At 58.4% G+C, this 20,557-nt stretch overlaps 1 protein-coding gene across 7 annotated transcripts in view; it reads right to left on the bottom strand.

Moving 5' to 3' along the window:
* CNTFR (ciliary neurotrophic factor receptor) overlaps nt 1-20,557 on the bottom strand; it is a 414,593-nt gene that overhangs the window by 122,926 nt on the left and 271,110 nt on the right. For all 7 annotated transcript variants that reach the window (XM_039545262.1, XM_039545268.1, XM_039545264.1 and 4 more), the window contains one exon: nt 11,414-11,644. In XM_039545262.1, coding sequence (XP_039401196.1) covers nt 11,414-11,644 — 231 coding nt within the window. The remainder of the gene's footprint in view (nt 1-11,413; nt 11,645-20,557) is intronic.

Here is a 20,557-nt window from a genome sequence, read left to right as displayed (position 1 = left end):
GTGTTTCTCTTCGACAATAAACCTGGCCCAGGTGCCTTCGTGCCTTATCAGAGTCTGTGGTCCTTGGGGGTTCTCTCGGGGTCTGCTGTGTCAGCGATCTGCAGAGCCGGGGCAGCACCCAGAGGGAACATGCACGCAGCCAGCTGATATCAACACTGAACAGAGCAGAGCACCACACCGGTAGCCTCTGATGACAAGCGGTAGGGGGTAGGAGATGGGACACAATGAGATGGTTCTAATCCCTTTCCATTGGAGGGCCGGAAAAAGCTTTTCAAATGTTAATTGAGATGCTTTTTACATGCGGGAAACTGAGGCACAAAGAGGGTAAAGACCACGCCTCCAAACCACGGGGAGCTGCAGGTGGCTCAGCACCTCTCAAAACCTGGTGCTAAGTGACCAAGAAGCCCTATAGCAGAGCCAGGAATATACCACGTCTCCCTCTCCCAGTTCTGTACTTTATTCCCTCTGATTTCTTGCCAGGCTGTGGCTGCAGGGGTGGGGTGAGCAGGGGGAGGGCAAGGGCGTGGTATGCTCAGAGGCCAGGACGAACCTCTGCTTCCTGCTGCCAAAAGGAGATGTCTCGTTATTGGGTTAGTGTGTGGACAGCCCCGGCGCGCCGGGACGGGCGGTGTCCACCATCCCCAGGACACGACAGGACTGTCCCCGAGATCGGACAGGTGAAGAACACACCGGTGGAATGGGAATGCCAGGCAGGGTCCCTGCCCATCTCCACCCTGCGCGTCCGGCTACACTGGGCTGGAGGGGTCATTTCCGGCTCAGGTGGATACACCCGCACAAGCGCTGATGGAGCCCGGAAGCGGAGCAGCTGCCGCCTGGGCCAGCCGCCCCGGTGCAATCCCATCGGAGATCGTGGGGACCGAGCTTTGCCACTGCCCACCCCAGGGCAGCCAGGCCGCTGCGGTTAGCGCGCTCACTCCATCAGAACTAGCCTAGGTACCGCTGCCCGAGCTGGAACGTAGGCCTGCAGCTGCAGTGCAGCCACGCCCTCCGGGGAGCAGCCGGGCTCTTAACCCCAGCAGTTTGTTCCCTGAATTCGACGGGATCGGATCACCCGTGCATGCCGCCGGCCAAACAGCAGACCACAAACCTCGCAATGTAACCCCCCAGGGCTGACGCGGCCCCCCCGGGTAACTGGTCTGGGAAAGGCGAGGGAGGGCACCACCGAGCTAGGAGCAGAGGCTGGCGTCTCTGGCCAGCCAACGGGAGCCAGGAAGATGCGGGCGGCAGGGAGGTGAGAGGTTCTCTCCCATCCCTGCTAGCAAACGCGGACCCCTGGAAACTCAGCACCCGCCAGCAGCAGGAAGTTCACAAAAATATTTTGACAAGGGAACCAGCCGCACCCCTCCCCAGAGAGGGGCCCAGTGTAAACAGAGCGCCGGACCCCCACGCCACCAGGGCCCCCGTCACGTCCCGCTCGCTGGGCGTGGGACGCCCCTGGGATGATGCGGCTGGAGCGTCTCTGCTTCATTGCTGTCAGCACTGCCGACAGCTCAGCGAGGGAAGGCGAAGATGGGGTGGGGGCTGTGGGAAGCTGTTTACACAACCGTTTGGCTTCTTTAATTATTGTGCCGGGTTTGTCATGTTAACAAGGATAAACAAGTCGGGGGAAGTCTCCCGGCTGACGCCGGGGCTTTGGCATTCACAGGGGCGGGGGGAGACCAAGGCAGACTGGGGGCGGAGGGGTGGATTTAGTGCTCATTAAAGCGAGAGGCTGGGGACGGGGCTGCCAGGCGATGGCTGAGGTTCCTCCCTAGCCTGCCAGCCCCACACACCTCAGTGTGTCTGTCCTGTGAGCACAGCCCAGAGCACCGAACGGAAAAGGCCGGCTCTCCTGCCTACTGGTGCCGGGGGAGCTGGGGGGCAGGAAAATCCCCCCTGGGGAATAAGATGGGAACCCAAACTCATTTTGCTTGTGGCCCCAAATCCAGATGCAAACCCAGGTTCTCAGGTGACCAGCTAGAGCTCTGAACTCACTCACCCCCTTGGGGTTTCCGAGTGAATCCCGCTGACGGCCACGTAGCCGGTCCTCACTCACGCTGGGGCGGCCGAGATCGGAGCGAGGATCTTGGTGTGACCGAGGATCCCTCCCCAACACAGACACGAATGCCCAGGGGAGTGCGCCCAGGGGCTTTGGATCGGGGCCGCACCCCAACACAGTCACCAATGCCCAGGGGAGTGCGCCCAGGGGCTTTGGATCGGGGCCGCACCCCAACACAGTCACTAACGCCCAGGGGAGTGGGCCCAGGGGCTTTGGATCGGGGCCGCACCCCAACACAGTCACCAATGCCCAGGGGAGTGCGCCCAGGGGCTTTGGATCGGGGCCGCACCCCAACACAGTCACCAATGCCCAGGGGAGTGCGCCCAGGGGCTTTGGATCGGGGCCGCACCCCAACACAGTCACCAATGCCCAGGGGGGGCTTTGGATCGGGGCCGCAGCCCAACACAGTCACCAACGCCCAGGGGAGTGCGCCCAGGGGCTTTGGATCAGGGCCGCACCCCAACACAGTCACTAACACCCAGGGGAGTGCGCCCAGGGGCTTTGGATCAGGGCCGCACCCCAACACAGTCACTAACACCCAGGGGAGTGCGCCCAGGGGCTTTGGATCGGGGCCGCACCCCAACACAGTCACTAACACCCAGGGGAGTGCACCCAGGGGCTTTGGATCGGGGCCGCAGCGAGGCAGGCCAGCTTTAGTGGCAGCGTCTCCAGCAGGGCCGGCTCCAGGCCCCAGCGCAGCAAGCAGGTGCTTGGGGCAGCCAAGGGGAAGGGGCGGCGGGTCCCTCGAATGGGGCAGGGTTGGGTGTGCACTCACCTTCCTGCTCTCTGTTCCGTGGCTAACCAGTCCCCAGGGCAGATGCCAGGCAGCACTCCCAATGCTGAGGCCAGGGCTACCCTACAAACTCACCTCGGCACAGCCACGGCGCTCAGGGAGTGAGACTGACCTCACCCCTAGTGTAGACAGCGCTGTGTCTCCGGGCGAGCTGTATAAGCCCTAGGAGGTGACGGGGGGAAGTGAAAACTGTGAGGTGGAGGGGGGAGATGGCTGCCCAGCTCCATGTGCAGAGCCCGGGTGGGGTGGGGTTAGGATGCACATCTCTACTGATGCAGCCACCAGGCAGGCTCCGACAGCAGCCAGCGCCAAGTGTCTGTTCAGAGACCCAGCCCCCTGCGGAGGTACTTCTCTTCCCTCGGGCTTTATTAACTGGGACATTAGCAGGGAAACTAGAGCATCAGAATTCCCTTGAGATGCCTCTGCTCCTAGTGCTTGTTCCACCTCTGACTCAGAGTCAGTCTCTGATCTGCCGAGGCATTTATACCGGCTTGTCATTGCAGTAGCTCGATGCCCAAAGACGGGGAAGATCTGCCAGCCCACAGCTTGGGCCCAGGCCTGCAAGCCTAACACAGGCAGGACTCTGTTAGAAGGTGATGGGAATTTTGCCTGAGAGAGGACTGCAGGCCCAGGCACTTTGTCCAAGGCCCAGGAGCTGATGTCCGGTCTTTCAGATCAGCTGAAGTCCATGCAGCCCCCTGTGGATGAGACCTTCAAAAACTCAGCTGCGGTGTGCGGATGGTGGTGAGCCCATGGCAGTATTTGGTCAGAGCGTGGGTTTGCACTGGGTATCCTTCCCTTGCCCAGGGAACTGTCAGTGGTTCTCCGCCCCAGCGATGTGACCAGTGGGCCAGCGCAACCTGGGGATCCAGAGGTGAATTGATTACGGCGTGTGCGCACCTTCCTGCAGAGACAATACCAGGTACTAACGGACTCTCTAACCTAGCCGAGACAGGTACAAGAGCCGAGAGTTGGAGGTTTAAGCCAGACACATTCAAATGATGCAGATTTTCAAGTGAGGCTGGTTAATCATTGGACCCACGGCTCCAGGGAAGTGCTGGATTCTCCAGCTCTTGACGTCTTCACACCCCAGCCTGGTGGCCTTTTGGGAAGGGAGGCTTTAGCCAAACCCAAGTTATCGGGCTTCCCAGAAGGGTAAGCGGCTGAAACTGGCCTGGGCTATACACGAGGTCAGACTAGATGCTCTGATGGTCTTTTCTGGCCTTAAAATCCCAGACTCAAAGATGATCTATATAAATGCAAGGTGGTGTTATTCCATCGGCTCTCCACGAGGTGCCCGGAGACACTCGGTGGGGCAGAAAGAGCAGAGAATGTCAGATTTCACAGGGTTATTAGCCAAGACCAACAGGCTCTCCTGAGAGGCCCAGCGAACTGGGCTCCTTAGAGACCGGGAGCACCTTCGATGGGGTCTAATGGATGCTCCTCTCTTTCTGATGAGCCCCCGCTGCCCCCTGCTTGCCACGGCACGGCTCAGAGCTCCCGGCCCCCCGGCCCTTGCAGCTGCTCCGTGTTTACAGCGGGAAGAAGGGATATTTTTATTGTTTCTGACATCGGCTGCCCCGGCTTATCCTTGTGTACACGGCAAGCCAAGTCAGCACCACTCTGCTAGGCTGCAGCCGGGCAGCTTGCCTGCGAGGGAGGGGAAGGAATGCGGCGGTGATAACATGTGTGTATGCGCCTGGGCGGGGGCGCGATTAGACCCGTTCAGTCAGCATGTGCAAAGAGCCTTCTCCTTCGCTCTCAGCCCTGGGCAGGGCCGAGCGAGTCCGGCAGGGGAACGAGGTGGAGAGGTCGCTCCTTGCCTTTGAACGTGTTGTCTGGTTCTGCTCCTAATTCCATTAGAACTAATTGCATTTGGGAGTGCGGTCTGGTGTCATGTTTTGTTTGGTTTTAAAGGCTGGGATATTAATTTGCATATCCTTACCCAGCATGCCTTTCCCAGCCCTCAGCACTTCCAGGGCCTGAAATCTGTGCACAAGCAGCGAGGTTCATGGGTTGAGTCACCCCACTGCACTCCCCGAGTCACCCCATAGCACCCCTCTGAGTCGCCCTGTAGCACCCTCCTGAGTCCCCCCACGCCCCCCCGAGTCATCCACAACACCTCCCGAGTCGCCCCACTGCACCCACCGAGTCCCCCCACATCTCCCTGAGTCATCCACAGCACCCCGAGTTGCCCCACTGCACCCCTCTGAGTTGCCCTGTAGCACCCCCCGAGTCCCCCCACATCCTCCCGAGTCATCCACAACACCTCCCGAGTTGTCCCACTGCGCATGCCCCGAGTCACCCCACTGCGCCCCCCCGAGTCACCCCCCTGCACCCCCGAGTCACCCTGTAGCACCCCTCTGAGTTGCCCTGTAGCACCCCCCTGAATGCCCCCACCTCCCCCCGGGTCATCCACAGAACCCCTTGAGTTGCCCCACTGCACCCCCAAGTCACCCTACAACATCCCCCTGCAGCACCCCCAGTCACCCCACTGCATCCCCAAGTCACCTTATAGCACCTCCCCGAGTCACCCTGCAACACCCCTCCCAAGTCGCCCCGCAGCACCCCCCCAGAGTCACCCCACAGCAGGCACTGACTCACTGGGCCATTAGGGGCAGCAACGATTCAAAAGGGAGAGCGCCCCCTACTGACACACCCACACACCTGCCCGCAGTACAGAGCCCCACTCGCACGATGCTGGGACACTGGGGTCAGCACTGACTCAGAGGGGAGAACCCCCCATACTGCTCCAGCAGCACAGCGCCCCCTAGTGCTGCCCCAGGGTGAGCCCTCATTTCAAGGCCAGCGCTCACTCTGCAGAGTAGGGCTGCCGCCTCCAAGGTACAAAAACCTAGGAGCTACTTATTACTTACAAGGCAGAGACCCCATTGCTTCTCACATCATGCCACGGCACTGGCCAACCAGCTGCGCCCACCCCCGTTTCCCAGGCCAGGCCCAGCCCCTCTCTTCCCCACGGCCCCGGGCCCCCAGACTCCGGCCCCCACTTGCTAGTCCTGGCCACCCATCGGTGCACGGTGCCGTCTGGCTGGGACGCGGGCACTGCCCCCGTCTCTGAGCAGGCTTGGCAGAGCGATGTATTATCACGCAATTGACAAAACCCGGGACTTTTAATGTCCCAGGAAGACTTGCAGATTTCCCGTGGCGGCTACTTGGAAAACGGGTCGATCCTGGGAAAACCTGGGCTGATGGCAACCCTAGCAGCGAGTCACGCACACTTCTCCCTGCAGCACAGCACCCACAACCCTGAACCGGGGCACTGGGCTCGGCACTGACTCCAGAGAGCCAACCACCCTGCTCCCGCCGGCTGCCCACTCACACAGCTGCAAGATGGGGGCCACACTCTGTCCCCGCTAGCTGAGCGAAGGACACATTTCCTGTGACCAGCAGCACCTCATCAGCTCTTCCTACCCCTTGGGGCAGCGCAGTAGGGTGACCAGATGGCCGATATTAGGGGCTTTGTCTTATATACACAACTATACCCCCCACCCCCTGAAAAAAAAAGTCTCAGATTTTTCACACTTGCCATCTGGTCACCCAAAGAGTTCAAGGGCACGGCTGAGCAAGGGATCCGTCCCACGAAGGGGTAGGTAGCCCGGTGGTTTTCTGGAGATGTTTTTCTTTCTCTCTCTTTTTTTTTAAGGGAAGGGAGGGGGGAGCCCAGCCCCAAACCACAGCTGGAGCCCAGCTGAAGAGCAAAGTGACTTCTAAGGCAGAGGACCAGGGGGCTGTTGTTATTTATTAGCGGCTAATGCTTGATTGTCCGCTAATCAGGCCAGAGAACACAGACGTGGGCCATCCTGGCCCCCTGCTCACATGTGGTTTCTGTTGCTTTGCCTGTCTTCCCCTCCCCTCCCTGGTTGGGGTTTGTTTGTTTTTCTGTTAATTTGGTTGTTTTTCCATGTCGTTTTCCGTCAAACCGCATGTTTTTTCCCTTCATCTCGCCAGCCATTTAGTGACAGGCAGCCGGGGAAGGAGTCCAGCACGGAGCCCTGCTCTCCAGCTCCGGCGCTCTGCCGAGTCCAACGCGCTGCATTCCATTCCACGCGGAGCCAAGCGCTCACCTGCACTGCAGGCAATTAGGGACACATGGTACAAGCGGAGCTGGCAGCTCCCCCTCGACAGATCCCCCAGCAAAGAGCAGTCATGTGCTTAACGGGCTTCGAAAGCAACGGATTCCTCCGGGCCGGCTGCTGTGCCGCACGGTGGTGCACGCTGAGGCTGGCTCCCGCCTGCTCCCGCTCACTGCCGCTTCCCCCGGCTTCTCTCTCCGCTCCTGCCCCAGCCTCTGGGATCTAGCCCGAGACCTGGTTAGAGCTCTCTCCCACCTGGACGCCGACGCAAGCCGCCCTGGCTAGGATGAATGGCGGGCGACGCTGACTCGGACTCAGCAGCTCCTAGGGGCTGAGGGAGCGTGCTCATGGGTGCATGATTAGACCCAAGCTAGCTAGATGTGTCCAGGGATGGAGAAATCGGTTCCCTCCAGGGTGCGGATGGCCTAGGAGCTCCTTTCCTGGAATCCATGGCCATTAACTCAAGTCCCCCTTCCACGTTGCCTGGGAGGCCTTCCGGGTCCCATTTGCACAGACACCTCGCTCTCCCCTCTTGGCCGGCCTTCTGCCTCTAACTAGCCTCTCCTCTCTGGCCCGTTACAATTATTTTTATAACAGACTATAAAAAAGAGAGCCATGTGCCAAACCTCAAGAGCACATCTCTGTTCCAGCCACTCCCCCGCCCTCGGGCCCTGCGTCGCCGAACTCAGAGCGTGAGCTCTTCGGGTCGGCCGGGAGCTTGGTCTGGGACGGCTCAGCTCCCCCGGTTCCACCCCCTTCCCGACCCCGCGCAATCCATCGCACAGAGCTGCGCGCCGCAGGAGAGAATTGCCTGGATGGAAAGTCCCATCGCATCCCCGTCCCCCAGCACGTCTGGCCCCGCTCACCCAGCCCAAATCCCCCGGGCAGTGGGACGCCGCTGGGAGCACCCAGAGCAGCCTAGGGTCCTGATTCCACAGCCCTGTGCAGCCTCTTGGGTGTAAATGGGAATGGACCGAAGCTCAACTCTCCAGTATCTGCACAATCTGTTATGTTCACTGTGCCCCAAGACCTGCACCTACGTGAATTCAGTGAGGGCCTGACGGGCAAGTGCCCAACCCCCAGGGCAAACAGCAAGAGGGACGTAGCCTGAAACAATTGGCCCGGGGGGCCATCCAGTCCCATTCCTCATCTAGGACCCTGGCCAGGGCCTTCAGCTGGAGGAACAAGAAAGCCCATAATGGACAATTCCAGAAGGATCCACGCTTCCCACTAGTGAGTGGCTGCTTTGATCCACACGGGGCCTGGCAGTCACACCAGTCAGGCAGATTTAAATCTGCGCCTTTGACGTCCGGGCACTGACATCATCCCTTGAGGGGCGGGATTTCCTGTCCACAGAAAGTGGCTCCACGTGGCCCGCTCAAAGGAGAGGCCGTGGCTTTAAAGGATCAGTGGGCATGGACCTGTTCCCGAGGGGCTCTTTTTTTTAAACGGCCAGCCAACGGCATGAGAGGATACTGAAGAGGTCGATAACTCTGCCTGTCCCCAGAATGGGAGATCCCTTTGCAGGAGGAGGGTCCGATGGGCTGCAGCGGCTCAAACCCAGGAGCCGGGGATGGGACCATAGCCAGGGCCCCAATTCTGAGTCCAACCTCCATAGGGTGCACCCCAATGCTGAGCTAAGCTGGGATTTCAGGCAGGGCCGGGGGCCCCTCTACCCGGCCCAGATCCAGGCTGGAAAGCTGCTCTGAGCTCGGCGCGGCTCTTGTTTTCACCCTGGGTGAGAGGAGGGGTTCTTGCCCACTCAGGGGCATGCCCCGCTGCAGCAGCACATCTCTGCACTGAGGTTATTAATTCCGCGAGAGGAAGAGGCAAGTGAGTGGGGTGGGGGTGATGGAGGGAGAGGGGGAGGGAAAACTTGCAGAGAGCTTCCAGTTCAAATCCAGGCAATTAAATTAATTACCAGAAAAAGCATCTCACCTGATTAGTTCCTTGCATATTTAATTACATTAGCAACATCGGGCATTCGCTTATTTCTTTATCTCCTGCTCTCTGCTGGGCTCACAGCCCCTGTACTGTCCGAGCTCTGCTCAGCCTGCCGCAGCCGAGAGCGAGTGAAATCCTGCACTAATAGAAACCAGCAGGATATCAGCTCTAAAGCCGACCCACTCCCATGGGCCCCTAAGTGGATTGACGGGGATTATTATTAGTGAGGTGCTTAGCAGATGTAAGAGCCATTGCAAAGTCACGGCTATGCCACAGCTGGAAAGGAGCCTTCAGAGGCGACAAGCCGAGCCAGGCCCCCTCCTCCTCCCCCCAGATCTGGACTCCAGCTTCCCCTTCCCTGCGTGCAGAGCTCAGCTGCTCCCAACCCGGTTTCCAACAGGAAGGATTTCTGGTGGGCGGCAGTGCCTCTCCCGGCACAGGGACGGCATTGGGTGTCGTGCCCCCCAAAGTCACCCTGGAGCCAGAGAGGCTCTGAACTGGGGGAAGGGGGGCACAGAACGCGCCCCAGGGGTGAGTCCAGCCTGAACGAGAGTCACTTACTCAACAGGGTTGCCACTAAATGATGCTCCCACTCTGGCCTCTCCACTGCACAGGGCCTCCTCAACCCACCATCCAGCCCCTCTACGGTTTCTCTGCCGCCTCCCGCCCCCTCCGCCCCATCTGCTGACTCATCTGTAGATTTCCTCTCCTTCTTCTAACTCCCCCCAGCCCTGGATCACCCCAGCAAACCACCCTCTTGCTGCCCAGTCACCGGCAAATCTTGATAAGATGCCACCGGGGGGGCCTTCGCCCACCAGAAGTGGTTCTCTCCTCATTTTGTCTGCCATGCTCTTTGCTGGCACCCACAAGCCGCTGGCCTCCCTGGCTCGCAGGCCCAAAGCTCCAAGGCTTATTTGCTGCCTTTGATCCCTCACTTGTACCCAGCTGGGTCTGGTCCCACCCTCTCCAGACAACATCTTGCTGACTTCCTACAAGAACAGATGCGTCGTGACCTCCTGCCCTCGGTCCACACCCTGTCCTCGTCCCTACCCATCACACACACCAAGGATTCTCATCTGATCTGCTCCTCTCCCCTGGACACCAGCCCCTCTAGCTACTGAGCATCCTTCACCCATGGAAAAAAGAGTCAATGACTGGATCTTAAGGCATACGTAGGAGGGGACAGAGTTAAGGGTACACCTGAATTCTGGCATTTCCTGACTTGCGTGTCCCTCGCTTTACAATCTGAATAATGTCTGTTTAATATGTGTGCGCAGGGGCGGGGGTGTGTGTGTAGATTAATACAGCATCATCCCGCTGCAGCGTTAAACTTCACAGGTGGCGTGTGACTGGGCTGGCTGCTTCTGACGCGCCCCCTCGTGACCCAGGGTCACGCGCCAGGCAGCCTGCCTCAGTTTCCCTGCTGGGACCATGCAAATAAAACTTCCCGGAAGGCTTTTTCTTGCGCAAAAGTATCCCTCCCTGGGGACTGGGTTTATTAATATAAAAGAAACTGCGAATAAAACTCAAACTCCCAAACAGTCCATTCATAAGTCCACAGAAGCCAAGGTTTTCCTTTCCCTTCCCAGGCCTCCTAGCCTGGAGCAACTCTCAGGCTCTTCCCTGCGGGAGCCTTTCCTCACTCTCTGCGGACTCTGCTACAGCTTCCTGGGCTTTCTCCTGCACTGCAGCCACCTGCTGCCCTTTTAGGGAACTCCCTGATTGAACCCAGGTGTGCCTCACTCTGGGGTGAGGGCTGCTAGCCCCAGCCCTCTGGCCCGTCAGGGGCGAGCCACCCTGGTACCCGGCTGCTCCGGGATTGACGTTCACCATTCATGGCTGGTGAGTTAGGCTGAAGACGCCTTTCATGGCAGATCATTCGTCACCCCACTGGCCCCTTGGATGGACCCAGTAAGGTGAAACAAGCGTTTAGAGAAAAGACCCATGATGCACCAGGCTAGATGGTCTGAACCCAGGAATCTTGGCCGATATCGTCACCTACATACGCATCCCGTCCTGTGAAATACAATTGCCATCACCTATATGCTCCGAGTCCTGTGAATTCTAGTGCCGTCGCGTACAAACACATGCTCATAGTCTCCCACCCAGCAACTACGATCATTAATGCCTTGCTCCAGCCACTCATCTGAGACGGCCCCACCGCAGCACGGCCAGAATTGCCCCTTAGAGCTAAGCACGCTTTGCCGATTGCTAGGAGAATCTCCCCCTTCCCTCAATCCACAATGGCGGACGTGAGTCCATTATTCCTCCGGGCTGCACCATCACGTGGGCGCGGATGGGAGAGCATCACCTTGCGCCTAGTGAGCCAAGCATCAGTTACCCTGTGAGGGGGGCCAGGTGTGGGGAGGAGATGCCCAGTGCTGGGCTGTGTTATCGGGGTACGGTGCAGAATAGATAAGCAGGGAGCTGACACCAGGAGGGGGCCGTGAAGGGAACAGGCCGTGCAGCTCTCACGGTCTATCCCCAAGGAGGCGCCCGGACCTCGCGCTACGACGTACTCACTTCCCACTTTCAGGTAGGTCTGGTATTTGAGGTGCCACGAGGAACCTTCGTAGCAGGCGTACTGGCCGCTGTGCGTGAGGTCGACGTTCCGCAGCACCAGGCGCGACCCGTTGAGGTGGGACTCATCGATGTCGGTGCCGTTGGCCGTCCAGGTCACGGCTGCGTCCCAGTCCATCGCCCCGCACTGCATGGTCACGTCCGCGCCCAGCCGCTCATACTGGACGTGGGTGTCTGAGGAGACAGAAGGAGAAGCCCGAGGTGAGCTCTAAGCATGTCTAAGCGAGCCGCACTTGGGGGCGTGGAAATGGTGGGGCCTCTGAGAGAGAGAGACACCCCGGAGCTACCCTGAAGAAAGTGTGAGAGTTAAGTCACCCCACAGCAGGACCCGAGCACAGCTCCGGAGCCAGGCCCTCGCGGGTTCTAGTCCCAGCTCTGACTCTGACTCACTGTACAGCTCTGAGCACATCCTTTAAATCCTTCTTGATGCCTCAGCTTCCTCACCTACACCGCACTGGCACTGACACGGGCCTGCCCACCCCGGTAAGCTGCTTGGAGATCTACGGCTGGAAGAGTTCCCGCTCAGTGCCAAGCCCTCTCCTCGTTAGCCCCACGTCAGGGCACGAAGGCAGAGAGAGCTCGCTCAGCTCAGCGCTATGGCTTAGCGGGCTGGACGCTGACCCGGCATCCAAGCCCCATCTACTCTAGTCCTATCAGCCTCCTGGGGGACCTTGGGCTGGTAGCTTCAGCGGGAGAAGGGTCCCTCCCTACTGCTGAGCCGGGCGAGGCAGGCAAAGGAGTTCCCTTTGTTTGCAACCTGCTTTAACCGTGACAATCATTCGGGCTTTTCCTCTGCAGACCTCAGAGCCCTTCCCAAAGGGTGCGGGGCACGGCCCATCGTCCCCATCTTAGGTTTTTATGAACAGCTGCTTATGCTCCAGCGACAGCGCCAACCTGTTCTACTGGCTGGTGCTCCTCTGCCGGGGGACTGGTGCTACCGGGCACCCAGAGGGAGTGACAGAGATTGGGAGTTAGGGGTTTCTACCAGGTCATTTGTCTCTCCCCAGGCACAGGCAGCAGTGACTAGAATGGCATTGTGGCAGGCAGTAGTTGGTCCCTGTGTCTGGGAGGGAGGGAGATGTAACGCCCACACTGCAGAGGCAACACGCCAAGAGAGAGGCTGGATGATTGTTGCTGGTGGTACAGGGTGGTTATGAACAAGGGGCAAAGCTCAGGCATTAGGACAGGGAAGATGACGATTACGCACGAAGGAACATTCATTCACAGGCAGGCAGACTCTGTTTCCATGTGGTAAAGCTGGTTGGAAAAGTTCGGATGGGACATGCTTTCGGTGGAGTTTGCCGGTTCAACATTCAAACGCTTTGGATCCTGCCTGCCAGGAAGGTTTCCATTGGAAACTCGTCTGGTTTCCTGCCAGCTCACCCGCCCGGCTCCTCGGCACACTGCCCGGTGGGCTGACACGGAGTTGGGAGTCCCAGCTCCCACGCTCGCAGCTCCTCAGCAGACTGGGCTTCCAGTCTCCCCCTGTGGTCTGACTCAGAGCTGGGAACCCCAAGGCTTCGAGGCTCTGTGGCATCCTGCCAGGTGCACTCCCATGGAATCAGGGACCTCAGGGCTTCCAGGGTCCACAGCTGGCCGATTACGCTGGGCGTGCAAAACAGCTCAAAATCCAGCTACACACAGAAACGCAAAGGGACAGACAGCATGTGTGGGAAGTGGGGGTACGGCTGAAGGGGCAGTAAAGGGAAAATTTTATACCCAGACCTCCTTGATCTTGACCCCCCCCACACACACCCTAATCCAGCTTTGGGTGCCCTACACACAGCTCTGCCAACATCCCTCCACCCTGATCTGCAGTACGGATGTTATTCCAGCCCTGGGCTCCCCATATTCAACTCCACTGGTGTTCCTCAACCCTGACCTGCAGCCCCCGCCGCCACAGTGTTCCTACCCCCTCCCCAGCAGCATTTCCAGCCATCCTCAGTCCTCACTTGGAGCATGCACCCCTCTTGGGCAGGCACTGTGATTGGCACTGGATTGCCCGCCTGAGCTGGGCTTCAAACCCACGTTGGCGAAGGCGAGATGCCAACTCCCACCCCACCCCTCTCGCTCCCTCCTCTTCCACCTCTAATGCTGCTTTTGGAACGAGACTGACTGGCGCACAGGCGCCACGTCCGATGCCGCTGGCGGGGAGCCTGACCGGAGTGCGACAAGCAGGGGAATCAAACCGCCAGATCAGCACTGGGATTCTTCTTCATTATTCGTACTGCTGTAGTGCCTAGGGGCCCTAATCATGGACCAGGACCGGACCAACACAGGGACCCACCCTGCGCGGTCACTGGTCCACGCTGCCCAGGTCTCTGGGTACGTCGGCACAGCAACAAAACCCCCAATAGAAACGAGCCTCAGAGCTCGGATCAACAGACGCTGGCTCACGGGGCTTGCACTACGGCGTGAAAACTAGCTGTGCAGACATTCCTGCTTGAGCTGGAGCCCAGGCTGTGACCCTCCCTCTCGCCGGGTCCCCCAAGCAGGAACGTTGATTATTTTTAGTGCTGTAGCGCGAGCCCATGTCTGTAGACCCGGTCTCTGAGCCTCAGAGCTGGGCTTTTGGTGTTTGCAGCGTGTCCGTACCTGCTGCATCCTGGAGGAAGGCTGGGCAGCACACAGGGCTGCAGAATGGCCTCTGGCCATGCACTGTGGCCTTCCCTCTGCAGAGCAGCCATTACAGAGGCACAAGTGATCACTGCACTTCTGTGCAAAGCTCGCCATCCACACACCACACAATTGGTGTTGGAAGAAAGCAGAGAATGAACGGGATTGGCTTGAACTCAAATAACTGTTGATGAGGCTTCTGGGGAGGTGGGGGTGGAGGGAGGCAGGGTGGCTGGGGGAGGCGGCTCTAGGGGTCCTTCTCTGTCACCCTCCAGACAGCGGCTGAGAGCGTGTCTCGATTTTGGGGTACAGACCAGGATTCACGGCTGAGCACCCCCACGTGCGTCGCACCCGGGATGTGTGCGGGCCGGCTGGTTGCATGCGCATTGCTTTGCCCGAGCAGTGCTTGGGTCTGCACTGCTTTAGCTGGCCTGGTCTTGACCGGCTTCCAGGCCAGCAAAGGCCCAAGTGCCAGGCCCGCTGACCGGCGCTCAGCCACCCCCGGGGAGGGCCGGGGGATGTCAGTCACACGGCACTGCCCTGATCTCTGCCAAAGGGCCGACGGTGTTTCCATCACACATGCCATCTCCCAACCAGGCGGGGGGCAGCGAAGAGCCCTCCTCACGCCCCTCGGAGAAGATCCCAGCTGTGGAAACCCTGTCTCAAGTAGGGCATTCCAGCGCTGAGCCCCATCTCCTGAGACGGGTGGGCCTCCTTCACGGCGGCAATCTGGGCACCCAGAGCACCTCCACAGGGACGGAGACACCCTGCACCATGCAGAGGAGGCAGCAAGGACCTTCTGCCACCGACGCAGAAGGAGGGGGGCACACAGGCAGCCTGCATGCACCTGCCAGGAGGCCTGGCTCCAGGAAGGCCGAATCCTGAAGAGGCTAAATGGGCCCTTATTCCAAGCCCCACTCTGCCTTTCCTCCACTTCCGTGCCACGCTGCTTTCCACGGCCCCAGAAGGACAGGAGAGTCACAGCTCCCCGTGTTCTCTGCCTGTCCCGTGCGAAACGCTCCCCCCACCAGCCAGCACGCCTTTCCATGCTCCTCACGCTCGGCCGGGTACTGTGGCTGCTCGCGGAAACCCCCGGGGGCCGGCTCCTGACTCGGTGCGGATAGGCCCAGCCCCACCGATGGGACCGGAGCTCAGCCAACACACGCCCGCTGCAGATCCACTCCGGGGGCTCTCCCGACTCGCCCCAGGGGTTCTCTGAACACAAAGCAGAAAAGAAGGGGAGATTTTTTGCATTCCTGGTGGAAGTGGCTGCTCCAGCCTGCTGAATGGGGCTCATTGTGCAAGGCTCCCTTGCGAGCAAATTACCGGCATTCATTCCCCAACTCCGGCAGGCTGCCACGGCAATTTACAGGCTGACTTGACTCAACTATTCTCGCCGCAATGTGCACCCCCTTCTGCCCACACACAAGGTAGATTTGCTGCTTGTGGAATCGGGGGGGGGGGGATGGGACAGGAGGAGGCACTGTTCACAGACAGGCATCCTTCAATATTGCTAATAGCACCTTCCTCATCGGTAGGTTTCAAAGCCTTTTGCTTGAGGTGGTGCAGTATCATTGGCCCCATTTTACAGATAGGCAAACTGAGGCACAGAGCAGACGAGTGAGTTTACCCAGAGGTCGCAGAGGGGGTCAATGACGGGACTGAGAATTGAATCCAAGCCTCGTGATTCACAGGCCTTCACCCCGGCCACTGGACGTGCATCTCTCTCCCGACTGGGTCTGACCAGCCACAAGCAACCCTCCAGGTGGCGAATTAGATCCCCGTGAGTCTATTCGTATAGAAACCGCGCCGGGTGGGGGTGTGCAGAGCGCTTCAGACAGAAGGGCTCAGAACCCTGTGACTGTCACACTAAACTAGATCAACACCACAACACAAAAATAGCAACAGCCCCTCCCCCCCCCCCCGTGAGGGGGCAGGGACGAGGTTGGGGAAAGACTCCGGTAAACACGAGGAGGCGATGGCTGCTGGGAGAAAGGTGGCTATTCCCACCTGAGCTGATTAGTGTTGCAAACTCGGCAGGCTTCCCTACTCGGCTCTCCTGACCTGCAGCCCCGCTGTTACTCCAGTCCCCGGCTCCTCCCTCAGCTCTGCCGGAGCTTTGCAATCCCACCCTGCAGCCCCCTCGGCTAATCTAATCCTGGGCCAACTGTACAGATTGCCAGTGGGCCCCGTCCTGGGTCCCCTCGTGGCTCGGCCACTGCATTTCCACACGGGCTTGCAGCCCTCCCTTCTGCAGGGGCACCCGGCCCTGTCCTCTAGCACCCCTATTGATTTCGCTCCTGGGTCCCCTCTCCCCACAGCCCTGACTGGCCGGGGCCCCTCTCTACACCAGCCCTGCTTTCCTCCAGACCAGTAAGCATGCCAAGTTGCTGTCACGGAGCTGGGGGAGACAAGGCCCTGCACCCCCGGCTTCCTGCGATTCACCGTGACTCTCGGCCAGCCAGTAAAGCAGCAGGTTTATTTAGACGACTGGAACACAGTCCAAGACAGGTCTTGCAGGTTCAGAAAACAAGACCCCCCCACCCCGAGTTAGGTCCATCTTGGGGGGGTGGGGGCAGGGAGGCCAGAGCCCCATCTGGGCTCCCCTCCATTTTCCCAGCCAGCTCCAAACTGAAACTCCCTCCAGCCTCTCACTCAGCCTCCCCCTGGCTCCTCCCCCAGCCTTTGTCCAGTTTCCGGGCAGAGGTGTCACCTGGCCTCCAACCCCCTTCCTGGGTTCTCATGTTACCTGCTCAGGTATCCTCCCTCAAGGAAAATCTCCCATCCCCAATGCAGACAGTCCCAGCGAAACTCCCCTGCAACCTTCCCAGGTCAATACTCCCCACTCAGCATTCAAAGACCACAGTAAGAACATTCCCACTTCGTCACGGTTGCATGTTACAGCACAGAGAAAACAAGCACAAGGCCCGGCTGGGGCATGAGCCCCCTCTCAGGTGTGCCTGGAATGGAGCAGAGGGTTTAATTCTTGCTGTCAGCCCCTTCACTCTCTTCTGCCGCACTTTGTCCCCACCCGGCCTCAGTTGCCAACAGAAACCTTCCCTTGCGGGCGGAGGAATTTCATGCAAAGGGAGCCAGTTCCTCCAGGAGTGATTTCAAACCAAATCTATCTTTGTAAGGAAACAGACGTAATGTAGTGCTGTAGATGGAGCCAAAGATATGGACCGTTCCAGGTTTAATTTGTTCGTTAATGAAGAACTGCAGTCAGTGAAGCCTTGTTTCGTTTGCTGCACTTTGGTAAATCCCTGGAGTCAGCAGTTTGGCTCTCCTGACAAGGAAAAATAATTAGCGAGAAACTTTAATTAAGAGATAACAGATGGGTGCTAAAGGACTTCCACTTAATCACTCCCAGATAGCCTGGAGCCTGATCTTGGTTTACTTCAGGGGAGTAGTAAATGATGCATCCCCCTTCCCGTGCGATGGGGAGTGCTTAGGGAGATTCACTGCACTAATCGCATGACGAGCACTAGGCGTGCAAGCCGTGAATCCGGGGCCTGGTGGAACTCTGAGGGCTCGTCTCAAGAGGGACCAGAAATGCGGCTCAGGGTCCTTTCTCCCCAGGGTGACCCCAGATGGGTCCTTTGCTCGTTTCCCAGCACAGCGATCAATAACTTGCTACAAATCCCTCCCTCGTTCTCCTCCAGACCAAGACCAGGTCACGAGAGGCAGGAGCTGGCTTAGGGGACCTGCAGCTACTCGGTTTCAAAGAATCCACCCTGGTGCTTTAGGGACACAACGAGGGAAAAGAAAGGAAACCCTCTGACTGTGACCAGCGTCAGGGACAGAGACTGGAGACTAGCCTGGTGGGATGGCTGGAGAGCGAGCCTGGGGAATCTGTATGTGTAGCAGACCTTCCTCGCTCAACCAGTCACAGGCGGGCTCAGACCAAGGTTCCAGCTAACCCAGGAATCGGTCTCCAACAGTGGCCAGTACCAGCAGCTTCAGGGGAAGGTGCCAGAAAGCTCCTAGTAGGTGCTTATGGGGCAACCTGCCCAGAGAAGGTTGCTCCTGACCCCAAGAAGGTGGCCTGTACTCTGAAGAAGGAGGAGGACTTCGAGCCTTTCCAAACCCCTGGTTTTATAAAGTCCGTACTATTGTAACTTGGGGTGTTCTTGTTTCTGGGCTAAATGTCCAGTCATGTTCTGGGCCCTGCTCAGCTCTTGGCCCAAGTGGTATCCTGTGGCAATGAGTTCCGCAGGCTAACTCTATGTTGTGTGAAAAAGCATTCCCTTCGATGGGTGTTGGAGATCCCTGCTTCCAGAACTACACTTGTCCTTGTTGAACCTCATCAGGTTTCTTTTGGCCCAATCCTCCAATTTGTCTAGGTCACTCTGGACCCTATCCCTACCCTTCAGTGTATCTACCGCTCCCCTCAGCTTAGTGTCATCCACAAACTTGCTGAGGGTGCGATCCATCCCATCATCCAGATCATTAATGAAGATGTTGAACAAAACCAGCCCCAGGATCGACCCCTGGGTCACTCCGCTTGATACCGGCTGCCAACTAGATATCGAGACATTGATCACTACCCATTGAGCCCGACGATCTAGCCAGTGTTCTATCCACCGTATAGTCCATTCAACCGATCCATACTTCTTTAACTTGCTGGCAAGGTAGGTAGGATTCTGCATCAGGGTGTATGGTAGGGGTGTGCAGGGGGTGTTAAATAGTTGGGGTGGGGAGGCAGGTAGATAGGGAGAGTTGTACATTCGAGTGTAGAGTCGGTAGGGGTGTGCGTGGGGGTGTACAGTAGGTAGGGCAGTGGGAGGGAAGGTAAATAGGTAGGGTTGTGCATCAGGGTATACAGTATGTAGGGGTGTGCAGTGAGTGTTAAATAGGTAGGGTTCTGGGGGGGCAGGTAGGTAGGGTTGTGCATTGGGATGTACAGTAGCTAGGGATGTGGAAGGGGTGTACAGTAGGTAGGGGTGTGAGTGGGAAGTGTACAGTAGGTTGATATGTAGGGTTGTGCATCGGGGTGTGCAGTACGTAGGGGTGTGTGTGGAGGGTGTACAGTAAGTAGATAGGGTTGTGCATCGGGTTGTACAGTAGTTAGGGGTGTGCATGGGGGTGCATAGTAGGTAGATAGGTAGGGTTGTGCATTGGGGTGTACGGTAGGTAGGGGTGTGCGTGGGGGGTGCACAGTAGGTAGATAGGTAGGGTTGTGCATTGAGGTGTATGGTAGGTAGGGGTGTGCATGGGGGTGTGTGCACAGTAGGGGTGTGCATGGAAGCCCCCTTTCAGCCTGCTCTCCCCCAGGGACCAGTCTCTTGGCTCAGAGGTGTGACTCCTGCACAAAGGGAAGCCCTTTCCATCCCTGATCGGGTTTAGTCTCCACGTGGGTGTCTGTGCCACGTTGCTCTCTGCAGCGGAGGGAGCAAAGCCACACGAGAGACGCAGGCGTGGAGGGCGTCTCCTTGTCCCCTCTAGCAGTTCATCTGGAAGATGCGCAGGCATGTTCCATCAACGCTAATGCAACATTTATGGGAATTTTCTTTACAGGAAGGGACACTTCTGCAATCAGACAAATATGCCGTTGTCACAAGAGATCAGCCCATCCGCGGCTCCTCTTGCGCTCCCCACGGCTGTTATGTAACGGCTTCGCCACGGCGGCTAACGAGTCCTCAGCACCAGAGTCTGACCGAGGGAACGGAAAAGGGGAGCCACGGCCGAGGGACTTGCAGTGCGTAGAAGCTCCTTGCAAGCATTCAAAAAAGCAACCCTGGTGCGTTTGGGCAGCGATTTTGCTCTACCAAGGGAACAGCTGATGAGCACCTGTGTCCAGCCAGCCCCACTCCGCTAGCTCTCAGCTATGCAGCTTCCACTGGAGGGTGCCAATCCGTGGCGCACCCCCGGGGGCGGGGGAGGCACTACCAGCTGAGAACCGCTCCACAATGCCCTCAGCAGCCCCTCAGCTCACTGGGAGAGCTGTGGCCTTTGGATTGAAAGGTCTTGGCTGGAGTGGCAGCTGTGGGACACGTGCGAGGCACAGATGGTAGCCAGCCTAGTGGGCTTTAGGCAGGGCTGGACCCTCGGGTCAGGATTAGGGGTTATGAAACTCAGGCAGGTTCATTTACCAAACAGAAGATGGGGAGGTACCTTGAGTACAGTGGGTAGGAACCTTGACAGGCAGAGAACGAATACTCACGGGATCTTCAACCCAGCCGAGTAGGCAGAACAAGGACCAATGGCTGAAAGCGGAAGCCAGACAAATTCCAATTGGAAATAAGGCACATGTTTATCAGGGAGGCTGCTTAACCATTGGAACAAACTCCCCAGGGACATGGTGGCTTCTCCATCTCTTGATGTCTCCAAATCCATCCTGGTGGTTTATCTGGAAGATGCTTTAGCCAAACACAAGTTCCTGGGCTCAGTGCAGGGGTGACGAGGTGAAGTTTAATGGCCTGTGCTGTACAGGAGGCCAGGCTAGGTGACCTCATGGTCCCTTCTGGCCTT

Source organism: Mauremys reevesii, linkage group 6 (genome assembly GCF_016161935.1).
Source record: "Mauremys reevesii isolate NIE-2019 linkage group 6, ASM1616193v1, whole genome shotgun sequence".
NCBI classification, from domain to species: Eukaryota; Metazoa; Chordata; order Testudines; family Geoemydidae; genus Mauremys; species Mauremys reevesii.
The sequence above is the reverse complement of the archived record's forward strand: the minus strand, read 5'-3'. Positions and strand labels throughout refer to the sequence as shown.